Below are 24,498 nucleotides of genomic sequence, written 5' to 3' on the forward strand. Positions count from 1 at the left end.
CTTATCAAACGGATCGAAGACATAAAATAGCCTTTTCTTTGCCTGGCATCAGCTAAGTCTATTGCAGGGATATAAGCATGCTGATATTGATATTGTTATTCTTTCAAACAACTGCTCATTGGTATAATTATTACTCTGTATACTACACTATGGATTCCAGTTGCAAAGTACTGCAATTACTCTGTTGGCAAAGTAATGTCTGCCTTTAATATGCTGCCTAGGTTGGTCATAGATTTTCTTCCAAGGAGCAAGCGTCTTTTAATTTCATGGCTACAGTCATCATCTGCAATGATTTTGGAGTCCAAAAAAATAGTTTGCCACTGTTTCCATTGTTTCCCCATCTATTTGCCATGAAGTGATGGGACCAGATGCCATGATCTTCGTTGTCTGAATGTTGAGTTTTAAGCCAACTTTTTCACTCTCCTCTTTCACTTTCATCAAGAGGCTCTTTAGTTCCTCTTCACTTTCTGACATAAGGGTGATCTGCATATCTGAGATTATTGATATTTCCCCCAGCAATGTTGATTCTAGCTTGCACTTCATTCAGCCTGGCATTTCTCATGATGTACTCTGCATATAAGTTAAATAAGCAGGGTGACAATATACAGCCTTGATGGACTCCTTTTCCTATTTGGAACCAGTCTGTTGTTCCATGTCCAGTTCTAACTGTTGCTTCCTGACCTGCCATACAGATTTCTCAGGAGGCAGGTCAGGTGGTCTGGTGTTCCCATCTCTTTTAAGACTTTTCCAGTTTGTCGAGATCCACACAAAGGCTTTGGCGTAGTCAATTGTTTTTCTGGAACTCTCTTGCTTTTTTGATGATCCAACAGATATTGCTAATTTGATCTCTGGTTCCTCTGCCATTTATATTAATACTTGCTAATCCTTAATCACTTTTCTATTATTGAATCTTTCCTCATTGGTTTATAGTATTAAAAACTAAAACACTTTTCTTAATACCAAGCCCTGTTTAGTCAAGACAAAGCAAATCTAAAAACTTCTGCTAACATAAATTATATTCCATACCTTTGGAGTGGAGTTAAGCTTTAAGTACTGCTACAGAAAAGAATCATGAAAAACTAATAGTGTCCTTTAGTAGTTGAAAATCTCAGGAAGATGGACCACATTTAGAGACTTGCCTTAATTCCTGACCTTGAAATCTCTACTTAGGTGATGATCTGGTCTATATTACAAATCCTGTCTCTAGGTTTGGATTACCTCAGACCTATTTGTGATGATTTAAAAGAATGTTAAGTTTTTGTTTTCTTTCCTTCAATAGTGGAAGAATATTCTCAAATACAAAATACAAAAAGCTGAAGATTCTTGTGCACTGGGCTGCCACGAACAGTGGGCAGATTGTGCACTGCACAAATCCAAGAACACCATTCACATTGTAACCTATGCAAATACTGCCATCAGTGTAAGACTTGTGCCTCTACAGGAATAAGGCAGCCTTGTTGGTATAGCATCATTAAGAAGGTCAATAGACAAGTGTGGACTAAGTACAAGTTACAATGTTGACTCTTTCTTAGTGTAACTCTTTCCTAGTTTTCCATTCCAATTGCTTTTCTCTATTATGAACTTTCTGAGGCATTTTTTAAAATGTGTGATTTAAAAACAAGGACCTACCAAATAGCACAGGGAACTGTATTCAGTATCTTGTAATAACTTATAATGGAAAGGGATCTGGAAAATATATATACATGTAAAACTTTGCTATATACCTGAAACTAACACAACATTGTAAATTAACTATACTTCAATTTTAAAACCAGTTTAAACAAAAAAAAGGGAATTCAGGGGAAAAATTTTAAATGAATAGTATAACTTTGTCACTGAAGCTCTCTTAAATCCAGAGAGAGGTAAGGAACCAACATAGCACAGAAGTATGTCTTAAAAAAAAGAAACCAAGGATGTGGTTATTAGGATGGGGAATTCACTAAAATCAGATAGGAAGTCTGCTGAGTTTTTGAGAAATTACTACTGCCTAATAAATTCATGAACCTAAAAGTACGATTTATTTTTTAAAGAATGGTATTGCTTTTTTTGAAGTACGATATTTATTTAAGGTTGTGGTAGGCTGCAAGGAACAGACTCAACCCATGCTAACTCAAGAAAGATTTCTGCTTACAACTCTATCTTCTGGGTATCAAAATCAAGAAATGAAGTACAGACAGGACTCACAGGTTTCAGAAGGAGAAATCAAGTTCTGTTAACAGCAGATTAAAAGATAAGGCTCTAGGAATTCCCTGAGGGTCCACTGGTTGACTCAGTGCTTTCATTGCCATGGGCCCATGTTCGATGGGGCCAAAGAAAGAGAAAACAAAGATATAGTTCTTTAAAAATATAAAATATCTATAAAATAAAAGTGCCATAAACCAAACTGAAAGACAAGAGATTGAATGGGAGAAGATATTTATAAGAATGCAATAACTGTTGCTGGCAGTGAAAGTCTATACAGCATTTCTGGACTATTTCAGTCACGTTATATAAAATAGATTTCTCCCAGCAATCTTCATTCCAGAAATCCATCCTGCAGACATACACATGTCAACAAAGGTGGGGGATACAATGCTCACTGCAGCATTGCTTTTAGTAATAAAACAGAGCAGACAACTACAAGTCCAGTAGAAGTACAGTTATATAAATTGCAGTACATCTCTACTATGGGATGCAAAGCACTGGTTAAAAAGGAAATGAGGGAGAAAAGAAGTTGGCAAGAGGTTGGGAGAAAGGGAGGTATCCTAATCATTAAATATGTGGTCTTCAGAGTAAGAGAAACTGAGTTTAAACCCTAGACTAGCTATCTATTATGACCTTTGCCAAGTGCTTCAGCTTTCATTTTTAAAGTGGTGATACCATTGGCACCTACTTCACTGAGATAACACTGCAAACAACCAGCAAAAGACAATAGCCAATGAGGTTTTCTTTGTAAAAGTGATATGGAGGTACTGCAAGGTGCTTAAATCAGTACTGCAGTTAAGGGAAGCAAACCCCACTGACAGACACACAGGCGTGTAGCAGACACTTGAAAAAAAAGGAACATGAACACTGAGAATCAGCGACTTGAAAGAGAAAATATCCTTTATGCAACTAAATCGAGCTCTGATCCTGGGGAACATCCTGAAGCACATATTCAACTCACATTTATTAAGCAGCTACTATGTGCTAAGTGTTGGTTAAGGAAGGGAATATACTTACCTGAAGGATCAAAGGTTATATATCTTGCAAGATCATGCAGAATTAGGACTCTTTCAGGAACCTATCCCGTATCATCTGGAGTAACTGTCCTGCTACTTATATTGTACTGCCAGTTTATGTTGTTGACTTGCCAGTGTCCCTCAATGCTGTAAATTCCTCAAAGGCAGGGGACCTTACCTTTTCTTCATGTCTCTCAAGTCTACAGTGTGAGTGTCTGATATGTTAGTTAGTGTTAATGTTAGTTGTTCTGCCGTGTCCAACGCTTTGTGATCCCATGGACTGTAGCCTACCAGGCTCCTCGGTTCATGGGATTTTCCAGGCAAGCATACTGGAGTGGGTTGCTATTTCTTTCTCCAGGGGATCTTCTCGACCCAGGGATCGAACCCAGGTCTCCTGCATTGTAGGCAGATGCTTTACCATCTGAGCCACCAGGGAAGCCGGGGTCAAATAAGTATTCCTTTAGTTAAGTGAACTGAAGAACAAATGCAAGAATGAATGAATGAAATTTTCTCCCCCTCCATCTTTTTCTGCTTGTCCCTAGGACTTATCTAACATTGTGTAATTTTTACTTATTTTTATTTATTGTCTCTATCTACTGCTGGAATATAAGCACCATGAGAGAGGGATCTTTGACTTACTTCACTAATGCCTCCCAAGTGCTACAATAGTGTCTTGATTAGGCTTCCCTGGTGGCTCAGACGGTAAAGTGCCTACAATGTGGGAGACCCGGCTTTGATCCCTGGATCAGGAAGATCCTCTGGAGAAGGAAATGGCAACCCACTCCAGTACTCTTGCCTGAAAAATCCCATAGATGGAGAAGCCTGGTAGGCTACAGTCTATGGGGTCGCAAAGAGTCGGACACGACTGAGTGACTTCACTTTCTTTCTATCTTGTTTTAAAGACTGCCAAGGGGAGAATTCCTGAAAGTTTACTTGATAACCTCTCCAAAGTCACCTTATGACAGCCCTCCTTGAAATTAACTGAATCCTTGAGACATACACCTAGTATCGATTATTCTGGATCAACCAGAGCATATTTAGTCAGAATCCTTATAAGAGCGTTTAGCAAGAATTTACTGATCATTCTTTTTCTTCATGAGTGTGTACGCTAGCTCTTCTTCATGGGGAGAGAAAAACTAGTGAGTCGGTGGCAACCTCCCAGCATGCCTATTTTTGGCAGTAAGCTGCTGCTACCCTAACCTGACGCAGCCAATCTCTTCAAATCTCTGGCCCATAGGAGTGAACAGATTCTTGATTCTTTGCCTCCCACAATGCATCCAAGGGACATCCAAGTTAATCCGCCACTGCTGGACAAAGCTGATGGGACTAGAAATGGGTTTGTAGCCCAAGGAAATGAATCCCAAGGTCATCCAGAGTACTTTCCTGATATCCTGATGAGAGATTAAGATGCCAGTCATGTACATCCCTGGACATTCAGTTCTAGGAAGGCCTTCAACACTCACTTCTGTGATTTTCCTGAATAAAATGATACACTTCAATTATACCAAAGGCTGGTTCCTAAAAGATATTCTTTTCTTTGTTTATAGCATCTGGTACATTTTATTTTGTCTAATCAAAATAAAACGTTTAACTTCATTTATGAAAACAAACTTAGTATGTTTAAAACATTTAAATTGCAAACAGTTCATATGGTCAGTTCAATGGAAGCTCGGACAGGCAAAGTACAATAAACAGAATGAAATATCACACACACGCCTCTGTATAAATCAACATGAAAGGATATCTAAGATATTTCAAATGGAAAAAGCAAGTTACAAAATAAAAAGCACAATGAGCATTCTCTGTTAAACACTTCCTCCAAGCTATTTAGATAGTATTATTTTTGCATATATGTTGTTTTTGTAATATAAAAACAGCAAACGTAATGATAATTTCAAACACATTTATTTTCTAAATCACTTTGAGGTTGATTTGTGTCATATAATTTCAACAAACGCAAGGTTTACAGAACAACTGTGGTAAACAATGTAACTGTCTCCAGGAAAAGTCGTATTTACAAATTGAAGAAAAACTATTTAATTAAATGTAGCTTTTAGAAAAACATTATGCATTACCACCATAAAAAAAAAAAGATATTCCTAAGAATAGCTCTAGTATCCAGTGAAATCTGAAGAGGTAAACAAAAAATTTTTTTCAGTCATATTCAGAAAATCTAATGTGTTGACTTGCTTGTTGAGTCTTTTCGAGTCTAATCTTTTCAGCTTTGGTGATTAACTACAGAGAAAAAAATCAGAAATTAGAAGGAACTGGATACCTAAAAACAGAAAGATAATTATGACTAGAAAAATCTCACAACTATTAGCTTGAATAAAATATTTTAAAAAGGGGAAGAGGAAAACAAATGAGATAATTAAGCTCAGGTCAAATCAGTTACAGAGAGAACTACCTAAGTTAGAGCTTATTAAATGTAGATATTAAATCTTTGAATTATCTAAGATCCTTGCATTTTAGTTCTAGACTACTAAAATTAATTTCAATTAAAAATAACCAATAATTTGGTTATTATTTAATTAATAAATAACCATAATTCCACCAACGTGGACCTACTATTCAGCACAGGGAATGCTCCTCAGTATTCTGTAATAACCTAAATGGGAAAAGGATCTGAAAAAGAACACATGTATATGTGTAGTAACTGAATCACTCTGCTATACACCTGAAACTAATACAACACTGTTAATCACCAATGTGTCAATATAAAATTAAAATTTTTTTTTTGACATTTTAGGAGGGTTGAAGACCAATCTTTGTTTCATCATGTCCCTTGGGGTTTGAGTATTAAGACACTTTGCTTACAAATTTGAGAAATATTCTAAATAAGGATCTGCTATTAAAAGTACTTATTATTACACTCTTACATAAATAATCAAAAATTTTACAGAAGGCAAATGAAATTATGCAGAATAAAGAAGACCATTTAAAGTGCCCCAAAGCGGAGCAGTGTGAAGAAGAGGCGAGAGCGACCCCTGGATCGACTTAAAGCCCGCGCCCCACTGCATCCCCGTGTCCAGCGCCTCCGTCCCACCGCCGCAGCCACCATGCCCAAGAGAAAGGCTGAAGGGGATGCTAAAGGAGATAAAGCCAAGGTGAAGGACGAACCACAGAGAAGATCTGCAAGGTTATCTGCTAAACCTGATCCTCCAAAGCCAGAGCCCAAGCCTAAAAAGGCCCCTGCAAAGAAGGGAGAGAAGGTACCTAAAGGGAAAAAGGGGAAAGCCGATGCTGGCAAGGACGGGAATAACCCTGCAGAAAACAGAGACGCCAAAACAGACCAGGCACAGAAAGCTGAAGGTGCTGGAGATGCCAAGTGAAGTGTGTGCATTTTTGATAACTGTGTACTTCTGGTGACTATACAGTTTGAAATACTATTTTTTATCAAGTTTTATAAAAATGCAGAATTTTGTTTTACTTTTTTTTTTTTTTAAGCTATGTTGTTAGCACACAGAACACTTCATTGTTGTTTTTTTGGGGAAGGGCACATCACTAACAGAATGTCTCAGAAGCTGAATTGACGTGGGGGGAAAATACCTTTCCCGCCTAGTTTGAGAGACTTCCTCTTGGTTCCCAGGAAGGAGGGATTCCTTGATGTTGACACACATTAGCCACCTTGGCACAAACGCCTTGTGGTGTGGGAAAACTAAAATTTAGTTTTTATGTCCTCTTCTCCCTCTCCACCTCAGCACAGACTTGACTCCACTAAACCCAGAGACCTGTTGGAACCTGAACCCCGTGCCCCCCCAAAATTGATGACCAGTATGTCAGGCAATCTGGACTTTCTAGTGTCACCGTTGAGATGGCGTCCTTCAAAAGAGCAGCAGTTCCTTTTTTTAGACTGCGGCTCCTCAGAGTGATACTTCTGCCATTTTCATTTCCATTTCCTGAAAGTCAGGGTCGGCTTGTGAAAAGTTGTTAAGCAACATGCTAAATGTGAAATGTCAACCCTCACTCTAAACTTTCCCTGTTCAGAGCATCACATGAAGATTTCACTGGGTTTTTATAGTGGCTTTCTGATTTTGGTAGTCCATTGAAGAAGGGAGTTTGAAAGTTGTATACTGTTAACGATTGTCTGCCCATGTCCTGCCTGAAATACCATGATTGTTTATGAAAAGTATCTTTAATAAAGCTGGATACAGTTAAAAAAAAAAAAAGTGCCCAAAAGCTTTCTTGATAGAAAAACTAAAGTAGCATATTTAGCTTTGGAGGAAATGAAAATCTTATTCTCTTATAAACACAGATTCTAATGACTATTCATTAAAATAGTTTTTTTAAGCTGGTGATAAGTGGTCATTGGCAGGAAGTCACCATTATTTATTTTTCAGTTTTTTAATTGTGGTAAGTTTTTAGGAAGTCGCTTTCAGGTTAAACTAAAAGCAAACTGATCAGTGGAGTCAAAACTTAAGTGTTTAAAACTTACAACCATATGCTTTTCGCAAATTATATGAATTCTATCTTTATCTGTTTAATAGCTGACCTGTCAGTACTATAAAGGAAAGACGAGTTCGGTAAAAACAAGAAAAAATTCAAATGTGCTTTGCAAGCTAAAGAAAAATGAGAAAAGCCTCACTGTGTCTCCAAAACCTGTTATCTAATTTTACTAAAATGCTTAATGTGATAGGGTACACTAGAAAGATTTGGTTGAGGTAGAATGAATGAGACCCCTTATGGCAGGTCTTTCCTTCATCTTACTGACCTTTTGTTACAGGTCTTAATTTATCTGCACTTGATTTTTATGTCAAAATATCATACATAGAAAACAAAGTATCTCTTTATCAATTGTCTTTTAATTCTTTACAAACTGAATAGAGCTTAGAAAACTGTCCCCAGTAGCCCTCTCCTCTACAAAGTGAAAAGAATAACCAGGATTTTCTATCAGTATTTTTCTTTCACTCAAGTATACTACTGTAGAAATGGTAGAATGGCATGTCAGTGAGGCATTTACACTATACTTTTGACTGTTAATATTTTCTAAAACACTTATTTTCCATTACTAACACGCTTGCTTGCTTCCTGTATCCCAGCTACACTGGCCTCCCAGTCTGACAATCTCCCTTCAAGACCTCTGTGCTTTCTGCTGCCTCAGAGTGTCAAGCGGAGCGCCTAAATTCTCCTGGCTTGTCTGCTCACTTCCCTAAGGTCTGCACTACGGTCACCTCTGTAGAGAACTTCCCAAGGAACCTCATCTGATGTACCTCATTATACTTTTTGAGTTTTCTGCACAGCACTGGTCATCATCTGACCTATATTAACTCTAAGCCTCATGAAAAAAGGAGACCTTGTTACTCATGGCTAGACACTCAGTTGTTAAACAGTGGCTAACACAAACCAATACCAAAAATGTTAATTAAATGAATTAACAAAGTAGTAAACGAATAACCTTCTCTCCTCTGAGGAGCTAGGTTGTGTGGAACCTTTTTTCATTTTATGAAATGAGCAAACTAGTACTTTCACTGCTTTAGCTAGAATTCTATACTCTCAGATGTCTGCCTAACATACAAATCATGCTAAAAGCCTGATCCTATTCATTAACACATGAGAACTCTTCAACTCAACGACAGAACTGCTCACTGGTTTGAACCCAATTTACAACATTCTCTGTCAGTGTATATTTCCTTGTCTCAAATTTAATGTATATAGATGGAGTCTTTCTTAAATACGAAACTGCTTTTTTTCTAGTTTTAAAAATACACACAATTTAAATGATATTTTACACCAATTAGAAGGAAAAATATTATTTAACAAAGTGATTTCATTTCAATTGTGAGTTCTGGATTAATGATTTTAACATTTAAGTTAATCAAAGCTTAAGTAGGCTTTGAAATTAACACCTCATAGACCTGAAAGAGTCCTTAAAGAGGAAGGAGGTCTCTCTATCTCAACAAATTCAGTCTGCAGTCATGGAAAGAGAATTAACAAAGATCAGTAGAAAACCTCCTCCCAAGTCATTTTACATTCCAATGAATCCTAGGAGATGCAAGACTGATGAAAAAAACTTGATTTTCCAATTATAAAAAAAAGAATTTTATAAATAGGAACAATTAACAAACTCAGAACATAGGAAGTATGATTTTTCATAAAATAATGCACATACATCTTTTTGGATTTTACTGATTTTTACAGTACACATTTAGAAATTGATAATTATTATATGCCCTATTTTGCTCTAAGCACTTTAAGATGTACTAACTTTAACACGTATAATATTTTTAAAAAGAATAAACAGCTTACTAGCAACAATAAACATCTGATAAATTCTTAAAAGTAAAATTACTGAGAGACTTGCTTTAAATTATTATTTTTTTCTATAAATTATTTAATGTACTAATTTAAGCGTGTTTATTTCCCCTGTCAGCTATTCTAGAGAAAAAGGAATAAAGCTTACCATTGCTATTGGGAATGATATGCATAGTTTCTCAATCTTATCTGTAGAGACTCATATCTTTAAAAACTACACTCTAAATACACTGTGCTTTCTACCATTAAGACAATCTTTAAATAATCATTTACCACCAAATTATAAAAGAAAACAGCCAGAAATTAAAATTACAAAGTATGAACTGATTTACCTTCTCAGTGCCTCTTTTCTTTTCACGAGGTTGATTAAGTTTGGCCTGCCTATCTACCAAAATCTTCTGCCAATACCTCTGTTCATGATCACCTTTAAACAAACAAACAAACACAAAAATGCTTATCACTGAACATAAGGATATAAATGAAGAAACACATCCATAGCTTTGTATTTTCAGTAGAACCAGAATAGTTGTCTGAGTTATTTAATGCCTTTTTTGCACATATTAGTGTAAAGAAACCTCCCCCAGTTTCATTTGCCAAACTTGGAAATTATAAAACAGTCACCCTAAAATAAGCATTGTTAAAATAAAAAAAAAAAGAGGAGGTTCTATAAAGTTTTACCAGAAAGAATCTCTAGTTTCCAGCAGTGTTTCTTTTTAATTTCCGAATGTGCAGTTACTACTGCTTGAGCATCCTCAGGAGTTTTAAATCTAGCATGGCATTCTGTATCTCCTTCCAGCAAATCAACATAAACAACTTCTGAGATTGCTGCCAAAGTATCCTGCATTAGAATTTAGAAGGGCTTAAAATAAATAATAAAAACATTTCATTATAATTCTAAAATTAATCCAGTGTAGGATCTATTATAAAATTAAGCCATGTATCATTTCAAATTAGGAGTAACTGATTCATTCCAGTTAGCTTCTAAGATATATACAAATGGAGAATTCCTTGGCAGTCTAGTGGTTAGGACTCTTCACTCTCACTTCCAAGGGTACAGGCTCAACTCCTGGTCTGGGAGCTAAGATCCCATAAGCTAATAAGAAAGACGCCCAAAACAGACCCCAAACCAAAAACCAAACCACCACCAAAAAAAAGACCTCAAAACAAATGCTCTTAGGAATGGACTTGGACAAAGCTGAGGACCAATTTAACATCAACTCTAACAACTGTTTTTCATTTAACAGTATCTTTAAAGTTGTACTAGATGGGAATGTGACATAAGGGAAAAGATCTATAGTACAGAATGTACAAATACTTTCCTCTACCCCTCAAATTTAGAAGAAGGGCTCCATGTCTGGGTGTAGTTAGAGAGTAAAATGAAAAACAAAACTGAAATGGCATTAAGGAAGAAGTTGTGTTTCCACTTACCTGGATAGAATCACTTAGGACTTAAAATATATGCAAACTTTTTATAACCACTTGTGAAAAATGTTTCAAGGAGCACAGAAAGATGTTTGGTTCTCAAGTTGTCTATGGGAATACAGAGAGGGCCAGAGGTTTTACTCTGATAAAACATCTAAGCAACCTCTTAGAGTCACGTAGCAATGAGAAGTTTTACCTATAAGGCCTGCTGTGAGGGCAAATTAACAAGATTCCTGCATTCCCAAGTCATTTTTTTTTTCACAGCAGGTTCTACAGTGTAAGCAAGGTAATTATGCAGGAATGTTACACTAATTCTTAATTCATCAACTTCCATTCATAAAGCTAAAGTAACTGAAGGTTCCCAACTGAAAGAAAAAAAAAAAAAGGCAAGCCCTACCTACCTCAACCCCTTGAGTTTAAACCTAAAATTTCAAGATGCAACTGATTTAGACTATTTATTTATTAAAAGAAATATTTATTTGGCCACGCCTCTTGGCTCGTGGGATCTTAGTTCCCCAACCAGGGACTGAACCCAAGTCTTTCACAGTGAGAACTTGGAATCCTAACTACTGGACCACCAGAGGATTCCCTAGATTACATTTTGATGTTGAATTTTAAAATTCTGAATTACAGAAAGAACTCAGCAATACCTGGAAATATTACTTCATAAGAAAAGTGCCTTAGTTAATAATAAAGAATAAGTAGTAAAAATCCATGCTTATATATTAATACAAGCCAGGTACTAAGTCTTAATTTATCCAACACTTAAAACACTGCTTATCACAAAATAGACACTTTATAGGCAAATTCAATTTAAAAACTGAAAACTGGAGAGAAATATACTTGCCAATTCTTCCCATTTCTCTATCTAGTTAATGAGTATTTAATTTAAACACAAAGAAGGAAATATAAAGTATTAAGTGATGAAATCTGAATGTGTTTACTGGTAGTAGTGAGAGTTTTGTAACTGATATATTTACTAAATATCCATTATAATGTCAGGCTAATCTCCAGATTTAAAACCCTTCTTAGAATGACAAATTAACCTGGCTATCACATGGGCAATTCACAGACAGCAGTAAGAATCATAGCTCAGTTTTTGTTCCAGCAAAATGTAAGTACTTACCTGGTTAATAGCATTTATTCTATGATTTTGGTGATCAAAAATGAAGAATTTGTAATTGACATAATTACCATTTAGATAATAAAATCTCTCTGATAAATATAATTAAACCTATTCCAGTTATTCAAAATAACAAACTTTGAGTAATTTTTCTTTGAAAACGTGGGCCATCTGACTAACCACCGCAGCATTTACATCTTCAATTTTTTAATCCTTTTTATTGCAAAGTCTATTTTGCTACCAAATTTTGAAGTGCAAGCTAGTATATCAATTTGGGATTAACAAAATTCCTCATCAATACTATAGTGAGAGTCTAGATTTACGTGTTAGTGACAGATACAGGATTTTAAGGGATAGGGTTTCAGATAAACAGTGCTTACAGATGGTTACAATGAGCAACTTCAATGGTTACAGAAGTTAAAAAATGTTTACTGGTAACAGTCTCTGGAAAACCAAAACAACATACCATATGGTGCTGACCTCAGCTAAGAATTATAAATACACTTGCTATGTTACAGAACACATTACTTAGATTAAAAAGAAAGTGTTTCACTTAAATGGATGAGAAAATTTAAAAGTAAATAGGGTACTCCCACTAAAAAGAGTATGGGAATAACAAATATTGCCATGCTAGTACAAAATGCTGTAGGGGATAAACTGTATAAAATGAAAAAAGACGATGAGAACTGCAGGGATAGGAACTTCAAGTGTAAACTATAAATTCTGGAGATTGTCAAAATACTTTACACTTTCCTGTAATTGTTTCAAAAATTTTAAAATAATCGGTGTGGACTGAAAATACCAAAAAAACTTTTAGGAATAAAATTTTTAAAAGCTCTTCTTGCCAAAAACAACAATCCTGCATTTTTTTCAGGAGAAAATTTCAATTCTCAAGAGGATTCATTAACAGACAAAAATTAAGTCTACAGTAAGTGAAAAATATGCACACTATCCCTTTTGCTTCAAAATAGTTCCGATTTTTTTTTTAAGTCACAAAATCTTTTAGGAATTTATTGAAAACTAAAAGCTCTAATGAAAACAAACTACAAATTCTCTAGTTTGCTCCAAATAAGAAAACAGCAAATAGTTACAGTTTTATTTTAGAAACAATCACAAACCAACTTTAATGTTAGTTCAATCTTTATGAAAGTTTTATCCCTAAGTATTGCTCCAAAATCTAGTTTCTCTGGATTTTTTCTGAAAAACAAAAAAGGTTCCCTGAGAAAACAAATATTGGGAAAAAGCATTTAACTTAATCTCCTCTTTTGCTATAATAACTACAGTAGGGTTTCATACTTTTCCTATATACAACCATTGGGGCACCAATAAAAATAAGCACAAATTGCTGTTTTCCTATAAAGGATTAAACTAAATTCAGTATAAATTTGATTCAGTGAGGAATTTCAGGTATCAGAATTTGCTTCAAGTCAGACTTAAAGGGTTATTATGGAATCAAACCCAATAAGCAGTTTACCACAAGAGAACAAATTCTAATTTGATTTGCCTTATTTTCCATATTCAAAACACTTTCACAGGGGGGTTTTTACGAAGAAAGAGAAACAACTATCATGGGGATTCAAAAGCATTACCTTGACTTGTTTCCTGCCAGGTAAAGGCTCGGTGCTAATGATCTTCACAATCACACCACTCACAAACTGTGGTCCTGCTGCATTAACTTTCTCCTGAGGACCACACTCTTCACTGTTTGCTGTTGACGCGAAAAGAAAAAGACCAGAAAAATATCCCTTAATTTAATAATTTAATGCTTATAGGCCTGCTCTAGAGTATCAGTAATGGTCTCCCAGCTTTATTTAAGTAATTTAAACTTACTCATAAGGTCATTATGTTGTAAGTTATACTATTTATTACAGATTACCATAAAGTAAAATACAGAAACTCTTATTACTGTAAATGCAAACTTTTAGCATTAGAACACTTTTAAAATCTTAAAGAAAAAATGTCCCATTTCACTGAACCAATAACAAATTGTTTTACTCAATAAAGAAATAAACAGGTATAGGTACACCGTTACAATTCAAATGTGGAAATTTATATTTTCAACTTATGGGAATTTAAAATATAAATATAAAAGATCATCTTTGTTTCTACAAATGCGATGAACTACAGACTAGGCACTCATCACTAATTTTGATTACTAATGAAAACTGTATAGAGAAAATTTATGTGATTAAAAAAGATTCAGTTTAAAATGAGCCCTTCAAATATTTTTAGGTTAAGGATAAATCATATCTGGACAACTTGAGGAATCAGTAATTGCTTTAATAACAACCACTATATAATTGAGTTTCAAAAGCTAAAGTTTATCCTACAATAACTCAGTGTGTTTTAGTATAAGTACAATATAATGTTACAAAAACTATCATATTGATGCTTACTTTTTTCATTTTTCATTCCGGAATTAGTAGGTACTCCATTTGTTTCCATTTCTGATTGTGATTTTATCTGGGATATTGTTTTTTTTAAAGAAGCCATGCTGGCTTTTTGCAGTGCTAAATACTCTTTCTTCAAATCCAACCATTCTGTTCTGTAGTGAAAATAATTGTACTTTTAAACAGTGACAACAGATCATTAAATAAAAAGTAAGTCTCAAAATACAGACATTCAGTGACTTACAACCACTCATTCTCCCAATCTTTCTTTAAACACATTTAAATTATTTCCTGAGTTCTAAGTCTATCTGGCAAACAAGAAAAGGGGAGTTCCCTCTGTCCCAACATTCAGATTAAATGTTTTATATTTGCTGATTCAATTCTTGAGTATTTTTCAAATATGTGACTGACAAAAATAAAAGCACTGAGTCAACTAACTAGTAACATTTAACTAGAAAAGTCAGTTAACTCTGGGTGAAAAATTAAAATTTTAAGATTTGTTAAACTGCTTCCAATTTGAAAGGTAACATTCCTCAGTATTTACTGGAGTCAAAGGAATTTCTAAGAAGGAAAAAAACACCCCATGGAAGCAATTTATTTATTTACATACATTTAACGTGTAGAGGTTTCTTCAAACAGCTAGAGCTCCTCCAGATAGAAACACAATGCCTCTCCTGGCTCTGCAGGAGCACTCATTGTTACCCTAATCTGAGCCATCAAACAAGCAGATAGGGGATTTTTTTTTTTTTTTAAAGAGGAGAATATCTGTGGTAATGGTTTTAGCTGTTAACATTGACATCTGTATACTTCAAAAAAAAAAAAAAAAAAAATCCAGACCCACCCAGGACCATACATTCCCTGAGAGCTGATACATTAGAATAACAAAGGGCTCTTGTAATGATTCTCTGAGATAAAAAGGGAAAAGGAATTCAGGGGTTAAGAATAGTATAAATAGAAGTACCCAAAGTCCTTGCCTTTTAACCCTCCAAGAGGAAAACCGGAGTCTTTGGAAACTGTAATCCAGGAAAGTTAAGAAAGAAACTCTTAAAAGGTATGCCATTTCTTCTACTTATCTTCCACCTATTGAGAAGATGGGCTCCCTTTAACTTTAACATGGTAGTACTTTCTGTGACTTTTGAAATAGTAAGTGCTTCCATGTTTTAGTAGAAGTGAATCCAAATTACGCCACTGCATACAAGATGGCAACTTTTACATAATTTATCGAAGCTAAAAGGGGATCCCCTCTGCTTTAACATGGGGGTACCTGCTGTGTAAAGCAAAAGTAAGTGCTTCCATGTTTCAGTGGAGGTGTCTCCAAGTCAGTACTTTAAAAGGACTTACGATCTGGCATTTTGCCAAACAAACTGTTGAAACTGGCTATTAATGAAGCTCTGAAAGTAATGAAAATGTAGCAAGTAGTCCTTTTAACGGTGAAATTGTTATTTCCATTTTGCTTAATGTAAGTTTGTCAGGCATTTATTCTGTTCCCAGATTATTTTATAAATGTACTTTACAGGTTAAGATTCACGTTTTTATTTTTCCCAAGACTGGGCTCCCCACCACTTAAACGTGGATGTACTTGCTTTGTAGCTAAAAAAGTAAGTGCTTCCATGTTTTAGTGATGGTAAGTCTTCTTTTTTCATTTTATCTTCAAGAAAATGCAAGGAGTACTTACTTACACTGCTGGTCTTTGGTATATTCAAGATGGACCTTTAAATCTATTAAGGAATACCCTCTACTTTAACATGGAGGCACTTGCTGTGACTTCAAGAAAAAATAAGTGCTTCCATGTTTTAGTGCGGTGGTTCCTTTTTAAACCTCAACATTTCGCAACTTCTGTGCAGATCATGGCTTCAGGCCATTACTGTTGCTAATATGCAACTCTGTTCAATTCAAATTGGAATTGCACTTTAGCAATGGTGATGGAGTGTGTCATTTGCCAACAATATAATTTGTACTGGTGACTTACTTTGATAGTACTCGTAATGGAATAACCTCTTCTCCCATTTTATGCCTCTCTTTATGTTTTTTCTTATGCTTTCTTTTTGCTTTCAGTAGGGATCCGTCCTTTATATCTCCAGTATCCTTTTCCTCTTCCGTAGAGACTTCTAATTCTAAATTAACAAGAAATAAAGACATGAGTTAACAAGAAAACTCTCCTTATCTAATCCTAAACATAAAGTCAGAAATACCTTTGCTTTCTTTACAAACTTCTGGAGCTTCTTTTTTAACGCTGTCTTTCTGAGACACTTTCTTAACCTTCGCTTTGGGAGTGAGGCAGTCTGCATCTTCAGAGCTGCTTCTTTTCCTCTTCCCTGCTTTGACTAAAGGTAAGCTGGATCCTTCAGTTTTTTCTCGTTTTTTCTTTTTCTTTGTGGGTTGCTTTTGGGGTTCAGTAACCTCTACTTCAGAGCTCTCAGATGTGGTCCTTGATCTTTTCTTACAGACACTTTCGTTGCTCGCGTCCATATTTGACTCCTTGGTCTGGATATTGTCGTCTTTCTTTGTTCGGCCTTTCTTCTTCTTTTTCTTTTTCTTTTCTTCTGTAACAATGTTATTTTAATTACTTATTTTTACTTCATGTATGTTTAATAAAGTCTTTAGTAATAACTCACCAGTTACTGTGAGAGCTGGAATGGGCTTGTTTTTCACTGTCTTGGGAAATACACCAGGTTTTCTTGGTGCTTCCTCTGGTGGGTTATTAAGAAACTGAAATGAAATATGCAAAATTCTGTTACTGTTTAAAACACTTAGTAATTTTCTTTCTCTTTCTTTTAGGTTGTGGACCTACCTCAATAGCTTTTGCAGCTTGTTCTTTTGTTTCAAATTCCACGAAGGCAAATCCCTTTGGGTCCCCAGTAGACTTATAATGTGGTATACTTATATAAACAACATTGCCACATTTCCCAAATACTCTCTCAATCCAGCTGTGGTTAACATTTTTGGGAAGTAGTTCCTATGATAAATTAGTAATAATAAAGTGTTAAAAACAACTGAAAATAAAGCTTTATTTAAATTGAATACTACAATGTTTCTGTTGAGACAACAGTTCCGAGCTTTTCCTGAAAAATGGCTTACCACATACACAGTCCGCTCATCCTCATCCTTTGGTCTTTCACCCAGTGGCTTTTTCCTCCTGATTCTGGTGCCTTCTAAATCCAGCTTTAAAACAGTACATAAAGTCAATACTAATTAACAGTATCATGTGACACGTAATATATGTAACGATTCTTACCTCTACAACAGCAGAACTTTTTAGTGCTCTGGCTATTAACTTTCCATCTGTGGTCAATTTTTTCATTTTGTTGAATGACACAAGAAGTGATATATCAACATCTAATGAAAACATAAGTTTAAAAAAGATTCAAAAACATTTTCAACTGTGTACATTGTACATTATATGCAGCATATATGGATTAGAAATAGATACAGCTCTTAAAACTGGTATAATACACTGAAGGAAACTTACATCCATCTCTAGATTTTTCTATCTGCTCTCGAAGAAATCTATCCTTGTGGAGATTTGCATCTCCAAACCAGAAGTCCACTTGCTTCACAATATCTGCAAGCACCTGTTTAACTCTAGACCGTTTCTTTTTCTCCACTTCTTTTTTCTTTTCTATGCTTTCTTCCATTGCCTTTTCTTTATTTCCACTTTCAGTTTCCATTTCTGTCAAATAGGAAGAAAAGGTAAATATTAAGTATAATTAGTGACCAAAAAATAATTTATCCTTTATCTGAAGGGAAATGGGCTCAAATATCTCTACCAGGGAAACATTTTCACTATTAGCTGCGGAAACATTGATTTTGCCTGTTTCTTATAAAATTTATCTCTTATGTTAACAGCATTTTTTCATACATTCTAGTATAGAATGATATACTGACATGTTCATTTCACAACCTCCAATGAGAGAAAAACACTTTATTTTTAAAAATGTTCTTTACTTGCTGACAAGACTGCAAAGTTCTGGACAGACAACTATCTCCCTGTCTTCTCTACTGTACTTAAAACCTTACTAATTTATTATCCTAAAGAATTATTTCTTTATTTTGCTCCCTGGTACATTCCCATTTCCTGGTATATAGTAATACAAAAATCTGTTGAATGGTGTCATCTTAGCTGATACACTAAACTTAAATACACACAAAAATGAGTAAGCAAAGAATTAACAGGGGGCCTGGGGTGATACTAAGACAAATGGCAAGTTTCATCTGTCTTCTCTGGCACACTGGGGTGGGAGATGCTATTAGTTGGTATGCATGCAGGCCTTGAGGCTGTGACCAGCATGATAGAATAGATTGGTGGGCTTTTGGGCATCAAGGTGATGAAAACACCGTACTAGTCTTAGATAAGGGCAGGGGGGTAAGCCGTGAATGTGGGTTAATTGCTGTATTTTGGGAAGACTGGGACTAGGTCTCCAGATGAGATGAAGATTCTGCCCCTACTCTATCTTCTGTCTTATATCCTTTAAAGCTCAGTAAACAGTTATTAGATAAAAGTCTATTTGTGTCTCCTGAGTCTGACTGTCAGCTATAATCTGAAAGTGCAGCAGGGATGCTGCAGATAGAAACAGATTTTGTTTCAAAGTGACATTCAGGAGGAGGGTACCAAGCCATGAATGCATTTCACTTCAAACCTCCAACTAAATGTGCATTCTCATCAAAGGAAGAGTATTTTGGCATTTTTAAAACAGGCTTCTGTTGATCAGGTAACTACTAATTTCTAAAACAGGTAATTATTTAGATGATGCTAGCCTAACTCATAAAATGGAAGTACATGCCAAAATTAATCATTAGAAAAACAATCAGGTGCTACATAACCATTTATTTCTCATCTCCCACTCTCACTTCAACCCATCCTGTCAGGCTTTCCTTTCCATCATTCTAATGAAACTGAAAACTAGGATCCCCACTATCTACCAGGCCTCTCAGGAGCATTTGCAGTTGCTAACTCCCTCACAAAACATTTTCCTCATTTGGCTTCCATGAGTTGTCTTCTCCATTTCCTTTTCTGGACCCTCTGACTCTGCTCTGCCTTTCCATGATGCCCAGGACTGAATGCAGTCAGTCCTGGGCTCCCTTATCTACACACATGTCGTTCCAGAGGGCCTCTGGCGTTAAGCTCCATGGCTCTCTATGCTGATGTTTCACAAACCTGTCCACTCCCGACTTACCCCATTACCTCCCCATTCCAACACGCAAATACCCACCTGACCTCTTCACTTATTCATCTGAAGCATATCTCAAGCTTAAATTGAACTCTCAAATTTTAGCAAACCACGTTTTTTTCCTAGTTTTTCCCGTCTCGGAAAATACCAGTGAAAACTGCTGAGAGGGCACAAACACTGAAATCCTTAATTTCTTCCTCACACCCCACAGCCAATTCATTAGCATTTCTGTTAGCTCTAGCTTTTCAAAATTCGTATGACTCCTCATTTCTTCCATCACAACCACCTGCTCCAAGCTATCACGGGTACCTTGCCTGCAGTTCAAACACATCCTCACATTTACTTGCTTCTACTCCTCTTCCATTGTCAATTCTCCAGATAGCAGTCAGAGTGATCATTTAAATATATAAATAAAATGTCAATTTCTTGAACAAAATCCTCCAAAGGTTTCTTATCCCAGTCAGAATAAAATAAAAAATCCTTATTGTGGCCTATAGGTCCTATTACATCTGGCCTGGGGATTTCGCTCTAACTTCGTCACTTGCAACTTCTTTCAGGGTGCTCATTACAACCTCAACACACCATCGTTCTGTTCCTTGAACAGTCTAATGCATTCCCATTCCACGGCTTTTGCTCCTGCTGTTTCCCAGGTTTCCTGTCACATCTGCAGGGATTACTTCCTTGTTCACCCAGGCCTCTGCAAATGTCACTTTCTCAAAGAGGCTTTCTCTTTCACCAAATCTAAAATATCCCTTCCCTGCCAACCATAACCCTACCCTCCCTCACTCACCACTTTCTATACTTATATGCTCTTATTCCTGCCTGGAATTATAATTTTATTGCCTGCTTCATTATAATATAAACACTAAGAAGGCAGAGACTTCAGCTTGATCACAACCTTGGCATTTATTGTCTAGTTAAGTAATATAACTAACAGCATCTAATAAATTGTCAAGTATTGAGCATTTCAAGTTATTTTGTAAGGGGGTAGAATTATAAACAAAATACAAATGTAGGCTATGATCGTCACTACAGAATTCACTACTAACTCTTTCATCTGAAAAATCTATAAAGGGCAGATTACCACTTCTCCTGGTGGCTCAGAGGTTAAAGCATCTGCCTGGAATGCAGGAGACCCGGGTTCGATCCCTGGGTCGGCAAGATCCCCTGGAGAAGGAAATGGCAACCCACTCCAGCACTCTTGCCTGGAGAATCCCATGGAGGGAGGACCCTGATAAGCTACAGTCCATGGGGTTGCAAAGAGTTGGACAACACTGAGCGACTTCACACACACACTACTTCTCCATTTGTTTTCATCGTCAAAGCCACCATCTAAGGAGATAGTGGACAAAACTGCATAAACACAGAAAGCCACAAATCTCCCAGAAATCAGACTTTTCCCAGCATTCTCTTCTCAGCCCTGATACTCTCCTTCCTTTCCCATATATAAATATATATATATATATATTTTGCGGCCTGGAGAATTAAGTTCAGAAAATCTTGCCCCATGTGAATAACACTCTGCAACTTTCAATCTTAAAAATCTGTGGAGAATCAAATATACCTTCATTTTCGAGTACAGATATGGATTAGATTAAACAGGAATTAAGCTATGGTACAAGTTCTCTTTGCTACACATTGGTTGCAGAAGATCAGGAAGTTACATGATAGTCATAGTTTACTTTTTCAATGTCCTATGATAACAAATAGGTATACTGTCATTCCATACATTCCAAATCAAAGTTCTTATCTTTCTTAGCAATGTCTGTTCTGCTGTTCTCACCACCCTCATTTTCTTTAAGGATGACATATTCTACTTAGTTAACCAGTCGAGCTATTTACTAGCTGTATGGATTTGGGGCAAGTTAACTCAACTTTCTACGATCTACAAAGTGGAATAAAATTTATACTGACATACTAGGGTTGTTTTAAAAATTAACCAAAATGGATAAAGCACTTTCCATTGCTGCTATACAGCACACAGTCAACAATATCTAACTGTTATTTATTATCATTTTATCATTTACCAATCTGTCATTAATCCCTATCAATGTAACCTTTGGAATGGCTCTTATCTTCATCCAGTGTTTTCCACAACTACTGTTATAATAATACGGAAATTGTTTATAAATTGTTTGAGAAGTCCTCCATCCTTCACAGAAGCTGTGTAACTTGTCTAAACACAGGTCTAATTTTGTGACTCTAATGCTAAAACTTTCAACAATAATAATTCTTTAGCATCTTTTGGTAACACAGCATATATTTTTAAAAAATTGTTAAATGAATCAACTAGTTTCATAGGGTTTAAACAAAGAATAAAAGTTACTGTGTAACACCAGTTACTTTACACACCTTGTTTTAAATCCTCATAATCCCTCTAGGTTATTTCTCTTAACTTTTTACAAAGGCTCAAAGGTTAAGTGACCTGGCTAAAGCTAGCTAGGTAAGTAAGCTCAGGTATGTTTAACTTTCACACTGCCTAAGTTTTAGTAGAACCTCTTGCAACCTCTTACCATGTAGTCTACGTTTTGACTCAGAAATCCTTTTTTTAAATTGTTAAATTTTTTTTTTTTTTACAATGTTGTGTTGGTTTCTGCTGTACAACAACGCGAATCAGCCATCTGTGTGTTCGTGCTAAGTCGCTTCAGCAGTGTCTGAGTCTTTGTGATCCCATGGACTGCAGCCATCCAGGCTCCTCTCTGTCCAAGGAATTCTCCAGGCAAGAATACTGGAGTGGGTTGCCATGCCCTCCTCCAGGGGATCTTCCTGACTCAGGGATCTAACATTGCATCTTACATCGCCTGCAATGGGAGGCAAGATTTTTTTAACAGTAGCGCCACCATCAGTCATAAATATACATATATACCCTCACTCTTGAGCCTCCCTCCCCTTTCTCCATCCCACTCCTCTAGGTCATCACAGAGCACCAGACTGGGCTCCCTGTGTCATACAGCAACTTCTCACCAGCTATCCATTTTACACACGGTAGTGTGTATCTGTTGATGCTACCTTCTCCATTCATTCACTCTCTCCCTCCCCACCCCGGCTGTGTCCACAAGTCCATCTCTCCTGGCTCAGAAATTCTTAACCTGAAATCCATGGAATTTGGGATGGATTTCAAAAATTATTGTAAATCCCACGAAATTTTCAAAGGTAAATTTTAAAGGTGAAACCATGACTTTTCTACGTTTATAAAATGAACTCGTCAATCATTTTATTTAAGTAATTAACCAGGGAACTAGTTAAGTGCTAAAAACCAGTTCAAAGGTGAACTCAAAAACTAGACAAGCGCAAATACAAGCAAGCAAAAATATTGAAATGAACTTGTTAACAGATGTAACACTAATCAGGGCAATAACTCTTAAGACTTATTTCAATTATAACTTACATAATTGTAACATAGCTCAATGACAATGAAAAGCAGAGGTAAGCTGGAAAAGTAAGCTAGACACCTCTTTTTTTTTGGCTATTTCAACGTCTTTCACAATTTTTCTTTAAAAGGTTATAGAAAATATTTAGAGATGTATATGTATTTTCCTGGGAGGCTCATCCATATCTTTTAAATCACGTTTTAAAAGGAAATGGTGTGTCAAAAAGGTTAAGAGAACTATAGTTCTAGTCACATCTGACTATCCAGCGTTGCCTACTTTCTTGTCTCTGTGCCTCTGCTTTAAAAGCTTCTTGTCTTCCTTGTCTTATCAAGTCCTATTCAATTTTCAAGGCCCAGGTTAAACGGCATCTTACTCTTTCTAGCTTTCTGCTAGCACATTTCCCCTAAACAACCGCCTCATCTGTTTCCCTTTTAAGTATGTCTATTAACGCACTCAATAATACACTGTATTTTTTCTTCCTTCCATAACTGGATGTTCAGCTCTCTGAATGACAGAGACAAAAGTTCTGAAAAAGGAAATGACTTAATTTAAAAATACAAGTCCACATTCGCTATCGTTTGGCCACCAAAACTCGAATCTGCGAAGAAAAGCAATTCCCCTTTTGACTACTGCCCCTTTAGGTACCCGTCCTTCCTCAAGGAAGCCGTCAGACGCGGGACTACCCCAAACCTCCCAAAACCGGGCGGCAAGCGCCCCCAATCACTAGAAAACTGGAACTGCAAGGGCTGCCGGAGGACTCTTGCGCGTGCGCACAGAGAACCAGGACACTAGGGCAATCTAACTGATGGGTTGGTGGGAGGGGGCGGGATGAGAAGGACCAGAGATGACAGAAAGGACCGGCATAGAAAAAGACTGAGAGTAATTTAGATCTCACCCAACCTGGGCTTCCCTAGAGTCCACTTAGAACTTACTCTGTCCAATTCCCAAAATACAGCGCCAGAGACTGCGTTCTTCAGTCCTTCGCGTCCCCCGAACCTTATAGTCGTGGTTATTTTAGCGTCACATGAGCGACAATTCTTCCGAACGCCTTGGAAAAGATGGGCCCAGAGGTTGTGCGACCGACATTTACGTCACTGGCGTAGGCCCGCTCAGCGTGGGGGCGGGACATCGGAGAACGCAGTCGCCACAGAGGCTAGCAGCCAAAGAGGAACTTGATTGGCAGTTTGAAAACGGCCATTCAGGTCCGGAGCCGTGGTGGGCGGGCTAAATAGTGGGGTTGGATCTGGTGCGGTCGCGAGTTGATGATGTCACGGCTTTTCGCGGGAGAAGTTCGAAAGTGGGTTTTGTGCAATGAGCAAGTTAAAAGAGCTGTTTCCACTCGGGAGTTTCTGGGGATTGAGGGTAGATAGGCTGGAGTTTTGAGCTCGAGGTGCTGTCACTGATTTTGATGCGACGGGCGAAGGAGTTTGCTCCGCCAGACGGGGTTCGGTAACGAAACTGTGTGGAGATAAGGTTGGTTCACGGCTTGGCGCAGCAACCTGTAAATAATTAGTGCTTCGTCTTTACCACCTTCCCCCAACTCCTGCTGGGCAGTTCCGGTATCCGTGTGAG

At 36.7% G+C, this 24,498-nt stretch overlaps 3 protein-coding genes across 28 annotated transcripts in view; 2 read left to right on the plus strand and 1 right to left on the minus strand.

Moving 5' to 3' along the window:
• Nucleotides 1-5,086: 5,086 nt before the first annotated feature.
• On the minus strand, nt 5,087-24,014 carry LARP7 (La ribonucleoprotein 7, transcriptional regulator). 3 transcript variants are annotated; one of them, XM_042251826.2, is made up of 13 exons: nt 23,859-24,014; nt 17,857-18,057; nt 17,623-17,723; nt 17,466-17,549; nt 17,179-17,343; nt 17,003-17,096; nt 16,580-16,927; nt 16,357-16,501; nt 14,394-14,542; nt 13,587-13,705; nt 10,131-10,290; nt 9,785-9,876; nt 5,087-5,435 (listed from the first exon to the last, which is right to left on the minus strand). In XM_042251826.2, the coding sequence occupies exons 2-13, from the start codon at nt 18,053-18,055 to the stop codon at nt 5,355-5,357; spliced, it is 1,737 nt and encodes a 578-aa protein (XP_042107760.1). In that variant the 5' UTR covers nt 18,056-18,057; nt 23,859-24,014; the 3' UTR covers nt 5,087-5,354. The 3 variants fall into 3 exon arrangements, with proteins under 3 accessions (XP_042107760.1, XP_004009660.3, XP_042107761.1); XM_004009611.6 differs by having other exon boundaries at nt 16,580-16,930; XM_042251827.2 differs by lacking the exons at nt 5,087-5,435; nt 9,785-9,876 and having other exon boundaries at nt 10,200-10,311; nt 16,580-16,930.
• LOC105615407 (non-histone chromosomal protein HMG-17-like) lies at nt 6,156-7,369 on the plus strand. Its single transcript, XM_042251828.2, has one exon. It carries the CDS (start codon nt 6,260-6,262, stop codon nt 6,530-6,532), a length of 273 nt encoding a protein of 90 aa, XP_042107762.1. The 5' UTR covers nt 6,156-6,259; the 3' UTR covers nt 6,533-7,369.
• A 168-nt stretch (nt 24,015-24,182) lies between the features above and the next one.
• ZGRF1 (zinc finger GRF-type containing 1) overlaps nt 24,183-24,498 on the plus strand; it is a 55,506-nt gene continuing 55,190 nt past the window's right edge. For all 24 annotated transcript variants that reach the window (XM_012179473.5, XM_042251818.2, XM_042251820.2 and 21 more), the window contains exon 1: nt 24,183-24,399. The gene's annotated coding sequence lies outside the window, so the exon portion shown is untranslated. The remainder of the gene's footprint in view (nt 24,400-24,498) is intronic.

Source organism: Ovis aries, chromosome 6 (genome assembly GCF_016772045.2).
Source record: "Ovis aries strain OAR_USU_Benz2616 breed Rambouillet chromosome 6, ARS-UI_Ramb_v3.0, whole genome shotgun sequence".
NCBI classification, from domain to species: Eukaryota; Metazoa; Chordata; class Mammalia; order Artiodactyla; family Bovidae; genus Ovis; species Ovis aries.

What these genes read in the sequence shown, in the direction of transcription:
- LOC105615407 (XM_042251828.2), top strand. Translation starts at nt 6,260, where the DNA reads ATGCCCAAGAGAAAGGCTGAAGGGGATGCTAAAGGAGATAAAGCCAAG.
- LARP7 (XM_004009611.6), bottom strand. Translation starts at nt 18,055, where the DNA reads ATGGAAACTGAAAGTGGAAATAAAGAAAAGGCAATGGAAGAAAGCATA. An exon ending in CTGGCAGGAAACAAGTCAAG is followed by an intron (nt 10,291 to 13,586) that starts GTAATGCTTTTG and finishes ATTCTAATGCAG; the next exon opens with GATACTTTGGCAGCAATCTC. An exon ending in AGAAAAGAGGCACTGAGAAG is followed by an intron (nt 5,436 to 9,784) that starts GTAAATCAGTTC and finishes TTTTCTCTGTAG; the next exon opens with TTAATCACCAAAGCTGAAAA.